General features: G+C 41.8%; 1 protein-coding gene across 1 annotated transcript; it reads right to left on the reverse strand.

The window, feature by feature from the left end:
• Positions 1-6,860: 6,860 nt before the first annotated feature.
• LOC143746318 (uncharacterized) lies at positions 6,861-9,213 on the reverse strand. The gene is made up of 4 exons (XM_077238159.1): positions 9,138-9,213; positions 8,414-8,541; positions 8,188-8,280; positions 6,861-7,358 (listed from the first exon to the last, which is right to left on the reverse strand). Exons 1-4 carry the CDS (start codon positions 9,211-9,213, stop codon positions 7,053-7,055), a joined length of 603 nt encoding a protein of 200 aa, XP_077094274.1. The 3' UTR covers positions 6,861-7,052.
• Between the last annotated feature and the right edge of the window lie 1,830 nt (positions 9,214-11,043).

The raw sequence follows: 11,043 nt of genomic DNA on the forward strand, positions 1-11,043 counted from the left end.
TGTGTTGTAGTAAATCGTGGCCATTATCAAGTTTCCCAGATCTGATACTTCCAAGTGCACAGCTAGAAATATGTTTTAGTGGATATGTTACATCGGCCCCATTTCTCATGACAGCTGCCTTTCGATGACACTTTAACAAACACTGTGCTGAAAGATGTGTGCATGTTCACTGTCCAGGCTGCACTATCAGCACAATCGGTTTGTTAACAGGATGTTTATATATCTTTCATTTGCGAAGAGAAATCCAGCCCAGCTCGGAGGTTGACCTAAAAACTAATTGAGCGTTGAGCATGGTTGTTCTCACAGCACAAGACGTGTTAGGAAGTCGAGGTCAGAGGTCATGCTGACACATTGTCCACCCCCAGTGTGAATATAAACATTTTAGAAAGCCTTTTGACCAAATTAACGGCTCTTATGAAAGCAGCGAGTACAGACAGAGATGTGTCTGTGTGGCCGAGAGGTCTTGGGAGGAATGCGCTGGACTTTAGCATGTGAGATGTTTGCTTCTGACACAGGATGCTTGTGAAATGGTTTTTGGATAGACTCTCAACAGAAGCTGTTGCAACTGTTCGCCGCTGACGGCCAAAGCCTTCTGTCATTGTTTTACAAGCTGACTAACAGTCACTTATCTTGTGGAAAAGAGTTCGGATCAGCAATAGCTCAGGCATTCAAGTGCTTCAAGTCAGCACGACATCTAAACTGACCTTATTTACTTTCTTAATGCACATTCCTGGTCGTGTTGGGAATGGTACTTCAGTGCATGATATTACGAGGACAAAAATTGTTTGTCTTCTTTTATTAATTTCATCACAATGCCTTCTTATTTTTAACTGCTCCATTCACACAGTCCCATTCACTGTCTCAAAATTATTTAAAGGATATGCAGACACACACACACACACACACACACAGTAGGTTATTTCAGTTGGTCAAAATGTAATATAAATCTGTACGCACACATACACATTAAAGTAAGAAGAATTAATCATAGAAAAAAACGTTCTCGGTTACTAACGTAACCTCGGTTCTCTCTAGAAGAGGGAACGAGTACTGTGTAATATCTTACGCTAGGTGAAAACCTCTTTTCCACCAGATATTGAAGCCAAAAATTATCCTTAATTTTGAATTTATGTAAAACGCGTTGCGGCAGCATGCAGACATAGCCAAGGCGGCTCGCGTGTATATCGGAGGTCCTGCGGCAACTGCAGCAGCCTATCGAGAGAGGCCCTTTGGTGACGGTCCAATGGGGGCACTTCGCGCCCACTGCGTCACACTCCCGCCGAAGCGGCCGTGGCCTAGCCCTATAAATATAGCTTGATGGGCTGGTATCACTGGTTTTTCATCGCCGAAGCGAACCAGAGCGTATGGCAGGCATGGGAAGATACGGAGTACTCGTTCCCTCTTCTAGAGAGAACCGAGGTTACGTTAGTAACCGAGTACGTTCTCTTACGAGAGGTTCTCTCATACTGCGTAATATCTTATGTTAGGGGGAACACAGTGTAAAACGCCGTGCGTGCAGGGATCCAACACTAAAGTCCCAAGGGCAAGTGCCCGGGGCTCATATAGTGAACAATCATGCGCTTTACTGAAGCGAGAGCCATAAGAAACACTGTTTTGAACGACAGGTGTTTCATATACGACATCTGGAATGGCTCAAAGGGGGCACCTTTCATGGCTTCCAGAACCGTGGAAAGGTCCCACATGGGGATTGAGAGGGGTCTGGGAGGATTCAGCCTCTTAGCTCCTTTTATGACCAGATCGTTTTTCCCCAGTGACAGGCCAGTCGTGGGTTTCGTAAACGCAGCTGTCGCCGCCACATAGACTTTGAGTGTGGATGGGGTTCTGCCCTTATCCAGCAGCTCTTGAAGGAAGGAGAGCACTTCCGTGACCCCGCAGTCTACGGGTGAAAAGCCTCGGGCTTTGCACCAGCCAGCAAACACCGACCACTTTGAGGCATAGAGTCATCTAGTAGATGGCGCTCTAGCCTGCGTGATCGTGTTTAACACTCCCTCGGGGAGGTTGGCGGGTACCCGTTGATGGACCATGCGTGCAGGGACCACAGCTCCGGGCGAGGATGCCAAATCGAGCCCTCGGCCTGAGAGAGGAGGTCTTTCCTCATCGATATTGGCCATGCGGTATTGGGCAGTGCTTGTCAGCTGCATCAGGACTGGGAACCAGGCTTGGTTTGTCCAGAGCGGAGCCACAAGAAGCACTGAGCATCCGGTTTCCCTGATTCGTTCCAACACCTGAGGCAGGAGCGAAACTGGGGGAAAAGCATAGAGCGGGCAGCGGGGCCAGACGTGGGCCAGCGCATCCCTGCTCTTGGAGAAAAACCTCAGGCAGTGAGCATTCTCTTGGGACGCAAACAGGTCTACCTGCCCTCTACCGAATGTCTCCCACAGCAGAAGGACCGTCTGCGGGTGCAGAGACCATTCTCCTGCTGGAATATTGTTTCTAGACAGTCTGTCTGGCCCCAAATTCAGGTGACCAGGCACATGTGCTGCTCTCGGTGAGCGCAGATTGTGCTGAGTCCAGACCAGGAGGCGTTCCGTCAGCCTGTGAAGGTTTCAGGATTTGACGCTGCCCTGGTGATTTATGTAGGCTACCACCCACATGTTGTCCGAGCGGACCAAGACGTGGCGACCTTTTATTCGGGGACAGAGGCGCCTCAGCGTGTTGTCGACTGCCATCATTTCTATTTATGTGTAGGAGCTTCTCTCGTTCTGACCACTGGCCGAAGAATGGTCTGCCCTCGTGCAGCGCTCCCCATCCCGAGGTGGAGGCATCCGAGATTTTGCGGCACGAAGAGCCAAGTCTGTAGCGCTCCGTAAATCCGGCACATTGATAGCTTCCGGGCCTTCCTCTTCCAGTTTCCAGAGAAGGTCGGCCTGGAGTATCTGCAGTATGGCCATCGAGTGAAGTGCCGACACAGCCTGCCCAGCGGGGGTGTAAGCGCGGGAGTGCATGGCTGATGTGGTGCGGCAAGCCTTAGATGGTAGCGCAGTCTTAGCTCGCCGTCCAGCAGAGGGCGGGCAAAGATTGGCCGCTACGGCTTCTTCCAGGGGGGGAAGCGAGTGGTAACCTCTGTTTTTCGCACCGTCCACCACGGAGAATGCTGTAGAGACAGAGGAACGCACTCGGGATGAGAAAGGGGCGTTCCAGGATTTTGCGACTTCTTCGTGAAGCTCAGGAAGAAAGGGCGCAGGTCTGCAAGGCGGTGAGGCGCGGTCCCTTTGAAGGAAGCACCCATCCAGTCGGTTGCGCGCAGGCCTCGCGGGCACCTCCCACTCGAGGCCGAGGTTCGCCACGGCCTGCGAGAGTAGACGCATTAGTTCCGACTTGATGCTGGCTCGTTTCCCTGACAATTCACGGGCAGCAGGGGGGGGGAGGTCCGCAGAGCTCGCTTAATCCTCACTGTCCAACGCCAGTAAAGATCAGCTGGCCTCCTCTGCAGATCCAGCAGGCTCGTCATCATCGATGACGGAAGCGGCGGCAGACGGCGGCCGTTGTCCGTCGGTGAGCGACCCGAGCGAAGCCCGTTGAATACGGCACTTTTTGCGGCGCGGTACTGTAGCGGGTGGAAGTGCAGACTCGGAGAAGGATGCCAGGCGAGTCCTCATAGTCACCATAGGCAATAGCTCGCAGTGAGGGCAGCCGCCGTCGGCGAGCGTGAGTGCTGCATGATCCTCTCCCAGGCAGGAAACGCAGATCACATGGCGGTCCCCGTCGCTGAGTGGGGCTTGGCACGAGCCACAGGAGGATGCCATCTTTAAAAAGACGCAGCTCTTTGAGAGAGAAAAAAGTGTGAGTCGCGACAGCGACCACACTTATTCAGAGTATAAAGGACATAGACGCCGGATAGTGTAGCAGGAACGGCGACTGAAGGCGGCGAGATGAAGGCCAACGGCTTCAGATGCAGTGGCTCGTCCCGCAGAAGGCTTTCTCAACGGCGCGGCTTTTCACTCCGGATCCAGCGATGCGTAAGCTTCGCTGAAGAGTTGAAAAATCAGTGATACCAGGCCATCGAGCTATATTTATAGGGCTAGGCCACGCCCGCTTTGGCGGGAGTGTGACGCAGTGGGCGCGAAGCGCCCCCATTGGACCGTCACCAAAGAGCCTCTCTCGATAGGCTGCTGCAGTTGCTGCAGGACAGCCAATAGGCACGGGAGCCGCCTTGCCTATGTCTGCATGCTGCCGCAACGCGTTTTACATTAATTCAAAATTAAGGATAATTTTTGGCTTCAATATCTGGTGGAAAAGAGGTTTTCCCCTAGCGTAAGATATTACGCACTATGAGAGAACCTCTCCTAAGATAATGCTAATATCCCCTATAGCGAAAAATAATGCACTTAAAAAAACAATACCTAGTTAATTAAATACTTTTAGACATGAGAATAACTAAAAATGTACATGAAAATCTCAATAACCTTTTTATTAACTTCTACAAATTTACCAGGCCTATCAACTTTAAAGGACTTAAACTTTAAATTATACATAAATTGAAGTCAGGTGCAATGAAGAACTTTACTAAAGTTTTGACCTCTTACTGTGGCATAATGCATATTAATGGATAAATGGTGCATTTTATGATGCGCTCTCTCTCTTTATATATATATATATATATATATATATATATATTCAAGTTCATTACTTATGAAAATTCTTTGAGTAAATTACCTCACTTTAGTTGGGATCCGCCCACATTTATTTGTCTGAGAGGTGTGACTCATATAGAACGTGAGTGACCGTTACTATAGTAAACACACACACACACACACGACTCTGATTCACTATAATTAACAGTTTCGCCTTATTTCACAATTGGATTTGTAAACATGTTTGTGTCGTATCTAATGCTGCAGGCCTCCAGAGGAGAAAAGCAAGTTTGCCTGGATACTGTTTGTAAAAAATTTAGTTTTGGAAAAAATTACAACAAATCTAAGGTGAACAGGAAATGACGCACACTTCAAACTACAGTTAGACACACACAATGACAACCTAAGTCCCTTAAAATGAAGGTGTTTGAGAAAACAACATTCCCAAACAAGACAGGGGAAACATTTTCGGGACAGTTTTTCTGCTGTTAATGTTTAGTCTTTTACATAATTTAAGAGGGTGAAATCAACTATTTGAAAAGCCTATCTAAAGTTTCTGCTTAAAACAAGAAAAAAAAATCTGCCAATTGGGTACAAAAAATAAATAATTTGAGGGATATTGTCAAAATAAAAACATGTTTTGAACATGAATTTTTGCAGTGTGGAAACTTTTGGCGGTGGGCTCTTTCAACTGAAACCACTTAGCAAGCACATATAACATTCAATAAAACAAAAACTTCCTGAAAACTTCACTTCCTTGGAAACTGGCACAAAGTATCAGTAATAAAATAATACAATAATATGGGTAATGCTGCAACCGGGGAAGTCTGTTTCTCTTTTTTGCTACATAATAAATGACTTGCACCTCAGATTAAATGCAGTAAGAAACACTATCTTTTATCTTGCCTTTGGATGACTGTGTTTGGAGGCACAATCGTGAGAGACAGTTTAGGAAGGATATAATACCTGTCATTTTGATGGCAGACTTTGGCTCAGGCATTTCAGAATGACTAGAACAATACTGAAGATGGTGTGCGATAGCGTGCAAAAACTTTAAACATGGCGGAGGAGAGAATGATTGCTACTCTGATTGCTATCAATTTTTCCACAACAGCTTCATCAGCATGTCTTGTTGTTAAAGAAGTGCATATTTACATATATGGATAATCCTTTAATGCATATTGTGTGATTTATACACAGCAAAAATAGCCTATGTTTGACTGAAATCCTAGATTCACCAGCAAGCTGACGATCTACAGCGCAGTGATTTTTAATATGGTTTTAACGAATGGGACGCTAAATATAATTTTGACTTCAATAAGATTTTCCCAATGAATAAGCAAGAATAAACCTGGTGTTTTATAACCATGATTCCTGTTCTTTCCGACAACAAAGCCTTTGAACTCGACAGGCTCCTTATCACAACTTCATAAGTAGGAAATTTTGATTGGACATGAAGACAGCATTGATCCTGTTATCCAATCACATGATCTGCTGAGGAAAAGTCACATGAGCTTTTTGTTGCTCATCCACAAATGTTATTTTTTTTGGTAAGTGTGTTTCCATTGTTGTGTATGTATGTGCATGTTGTCTTACTGAATAAAAAAATGATAAATCTCAATTCTATGCACATCTTGCCATTTCCACCCAGCGTCTTTTAAAGGTGCCATGTGTAAGAATTGAGGTAAAAATATCCCAAAAATGAGCTACACGCATCAAAAGAATGAGAAGAAATAAGGGCGATGATGTCATTAAAAAAATAAAAAATGTATAGTGCTGCTGAGATATCAACCTGAATTAGCATGCTAAATTACTAGCCCCGGCCCGACAGGTGTCATAATACCAGTTTCGGCCATGGGAGGCGGTTTGCGGGCAACATAACCACCAGCCAGACTGCAATACACACTGTAAAAAGTAATAAGTTGACTTTACTAAGAAAAGCTGTGGAAACTGATTGCCTCAAATTTTTCAAGCAAATTAGGTCATATTTTTTGACTTGATACTACTCTCTACTACTTTGTAGAGTTAACTTGTGTATTTGTAGAGGTTACCATAAAACTTGAGTACAGGTACCTTAATAAACTCAAGTTTAGGCAACTTACAGATTTAAGTTGAGATTTGTAAGCAGAACTTAAACAAAACAGTTATTTTAACATGTCTGCTTGTTCATTTTACTAGAGGAATGTGTGGAAACTGATTGCCTTAAATTTCTCAAGCAAGTTGTACTCAAAATTCTAAGTTGAGAATACAAAGAAAGACAACAGATTTGGCAAAACACTAGAATGTTTATTTGTTCAACAATATTAATTTTAAAACATTACTTGGCCCGCCAACAACATTTTAGAAATACAGCACATAATGCATTCAAGAAAAAACAAAAAACTAAATACAATAAAAAGATCAATGTTTCTTTGTTTTTAACACCTTTATAAAGTGGTTGAAAGCAGAGCGTGTAAGTCACAGAGTTTGGTACAGAATGGCTTGTGGCCAAGGGACAAAATCACTCTCTGTATGAAGTCGAATGTGCTCTTCAATACTGCAGGATACTCTTAAGTTTAGAGCATAATTTAGTCCAAAGAGCAAACACATTGCTTGTGGAAGATTTTCAAGATCATCCACAACCACCGTACCTTCCAAAATGATTGCCGTTGTTGTGGCATCAAGATGCAGGGAGTAGGGTACGGCAGCGGTTGCAAAGTCCTCGGGAATCACTGTCAGAATACCTATTTCAATGTTGGACATATCTTCATTGTCATCATAGTCCTAAAAATGGGAATAGCATATAACAAAAATGAGGTCAAAGAAAGCCACAAAACATCTTTTAAAGGGATAGTTCACCCAAAAATGAAAATCTTGTCATAATTTACTCACCCTCAAGTTGTTCTAAACCTGAATGAGTTTTTTTTTTTTTTTTTTCATCTGTTGAACTGAAAAGAAGATATTTTGATGAATGATGGTAACCAGACAGTTAAGAGTAGCCATTGACTTCCATAGTAGGAAAACATACTATGGAAGTCAATGGCTACTCTCAACTGTTTGATTACCAACATTCTTCGAAATATCATATTTTGTGTTCAACAGAAGAAAGAAATTCATACAGGTTTGGAACAACATAAGGCTGAGTAAATGACAGAATTTTTATTTATGGGTAAACTATCCCTTTAAGAGCACATACTCATTAAAATGTAAAACTAAATTAATAACACTGTATTATGTCTAAATGTAAAGGCGTTTTCAAATAGGACACAGCAGTGGATGCAGGGGGGAATACATACATCAAACAACTGCATGAAAAAACAAATAAAACTGAAGGCCAGTTATATAAATTAAAACTATCAAAAATCTATTGTCTTTCTTATAAATGTTTTTTTTTTTGCATTTCTTTACGTAATATAAAATGTATCTTCTTACTGTCTTTTTTCCTCTAAATTCTTAATTTATCTTTCACTTTCTTTTCTCTAACCCTTACTTTGTATCAGTGTCCCGGTGAGTGTTTTTCTTGCCTTCATAACTCTTCTTGCCAGATATCAAAACTGTTTGAAGAACAGTTTGCCTGTTAAATAAGAATCACATCAGAGAAGAAAATACTTACAAAACATGTCTTGTAAAAATCGGTGGGGTCCTCTCCGAGAAGGAGTGGTAGGCCATGATGAACGGCTGTTCGTTCCGCATTGATGTTGGATTTCTGCAAAGTTATAAAAATTGATATTGAATAGAGCTCATGACACTAGCACAACACAGAGCAAAAAACAACAGCAAAAGCTACATTTGTTTTTCCATCGAAACATAATACAATTGTGATATGTCAAGGAGCTTACGTCATTTTGAATCTGCTGCAGAATCTTCTTAAGTTTGGAGCCAATGTCTCCAGCTTTAGCCTTGAGTGAATCTGTCCAGTTCTTGAATGAATTCAGTTTGCAGGTTTTGCCAGATATACAGCATGGATCTAAAAAAAGAAAAGAAAAAAAGAAAGAAAAGTAGGACAAACTGATATTACAAACTGACTTTTTACTGAAGAAAGTAAGTCCTAGTAAGAATTAAACACCAAAAGTGGTTAATGATCAATTTGTTTTGTAAATGTTCAAGATTAAATTATATAGGAAACCAATAAAGACTCGTGTGAAGAGGGCTGGCCAAAATAAGATGATACCTGATTGTTAGTTACACTATCGTAATTAATGCATCATGCTATTCATTTCCATGTGAACGACACATGAGCCTCGAACTTTCTAGAAAGAATGAAAGAAACGTTATAACGTTAGGCCGCACAGAATTTTTACATACAATGATAAACCCATAACCGATTAACACAGCTTATAAACTGTAGCTGCTACATAAAACAGTGTTCAATAAAAATCTATTTTTGCAATCTAGCTAACGTTAGTAAGTTAAGCCACTTGTCTCAACTGGTCTCATTCGACATAAAACTACTTCAGTGTGCCTTTTCCTCTTACTGCACAATGAGCAAAATAAATTCTGTTTTTATAAGCAATACAATGACATTAAAGTTGAAAAATAGTTCAAGTGGCTAGCATAACTTACCTAGTTTTGCTGCCGCATCCCGAACACGAGATGAAGTTCTTCGTCGATGTCGTGTCGTCTTCTTCAACCGTCCCATTGCGAAAATGCGCAAATTGCGCATGCGCGAGACGAAAACGCATTTAAGGAATTAAAAGAGGAAGAGTTGTTTCGTCTATGCTGAAACTTAATAACCAACGAACAATAACTATATCAAGCTCTGTTAATAAAAATATAAAAGACTGTGAAGCAGCAGCAGCCGATTGGCTTGCAAATACTCTTTAATCTTCCCAGTTATTTTATAGTGTGAAGGAAAAAAAGATTCCGAACCTTTAATAAATAAATAAACACGCATGTGTGTGGTGTGTGCGCGCGTTAATTGTAGGGTATTTACTAAAAATGTTATTCATTTCATTATTATTATTATTTTTATGCAAATTATGTGCTCCAGAAATTTGCAACAGTGTGAACATGCCTTTAGTACAATACACTTACCAATCTTAAGTACAATGTACTAGATTTGTTTAGTTTAACTATTGCATCCACCTAAAAGTTCACAGTACACAGTATAATCAAGTTAAATCAACTAATTTTCCAAAGTAAGTTAAATGCACTAGTTTTTCTTAAGTAGAATCAGCAATTACTTTTTACAGTGCACGAATAACTCGCACGGCTTGTGGGTGTACTTGAACCTCATGTCAGTCGTGTGGAAAGTACAGCCCACTTCTACATTTCAGTTCAGGGAAGAGAGCGGAAGAATGGTTGAAGCCCTTGGCAAGAGACCCTTACCACCACCACAACCACCCGCTGCAGGGAATAAACCGCGCTCAAAATCACAAATAAAATCGGATAAAAAAAGGAGCAGAACCAGAATAAACATTGGCACTGCTTTCTATCGCTAGAGACAACTAATGGACATGAAAAAAATGAAGTTCAACTCCGAACTTGCAACATTTATTTTGGATTGGTAAGTAAGATGCTGTTAGTATTTCGCAAGAAGTTTGTTTTATATGTTTGTTTAGTTTTTTCGGGAAGTTACAACATAGAAATGAATCGAAGGCTGTTCGATAAAAGTCTACCCACAGATCCGATCCGGTTTTCACCTGTTATCTACCAGAGCCCGTCTCTACCAAGCTGATGATAAAATGTAACATTAGCTAAGAAGCTTGAAATGTCTTCGATGATAATGAACCCAGATATGGACGCACGAAACGTAACGTAAAACATTGCAAGGTGTAAAGAGACCGAATGTTTTTTGTTGACTAATGATAACTTAGCTAGAAGAAGTATTGCTAATGAAAATCAAACTTGATATATGCTGCTAAATTAGCATCAGGCGGGCAGCATACGTAACACTCTAAATAGTCCCTAGTTTCACTTGTATATGTGCAGCTAAGAATACTTCATAATTTTTAACTAAAGTACAACTACAACATTTTTGACGATGTTAGGTAAAGTGATGGTGAAGTTATGCAGTGGCGATCGACTGGCCAGCTGATTTTGGGATCTGAGAGGGATAACATTTGGCTTCGGCTATGGCTCTAGGGTCGTTGTGAAGGTAGGGGCGGAGCATAGAGACTATGCCGTTTCTCGTTTGTTACTCTAGAGTAGACCAACTCAGTTTCTGGAGGTATACTGCTCCCATCTGGTATGGAATGTGGAGTATGAATTGATTTTTTTGCCGGACATGACACATGGCACCTTTAAGCGATCCCCCAAGATTTGCATAAAAATACATGGATGGAAATTGAAACACAGCAAAAAAATATTTTCTTACTCAGAATATTTGTCTGAAAGGATTAGTTAACTTCAGAATTAAAATTTCCAGATAATTTCCTCACCCCCACGTCATCCGAGGTATTCATGTTTTTCTTTCTTCAGTCAAATAGAAATAAAGTTTTTTGAGGAAAACATTCAAGGATTTTTCTCC

This window comes from Siphateles boraxobius, unplaced genomic scaffold (genome assembly GCF_051911475.1).
Source record: "Siphateles boraxobius isolate OS27281-9 unplaced genomic scaffold, OSU_SipBor_1 22, whole genome shotgun sequence".
Lineage (NCBI taxonomy): Eukaryota > Metazoa > Chordata > Actinopteri > Cypriniformes > Leuciscidae > Siphateles > Siphateles boraxobius.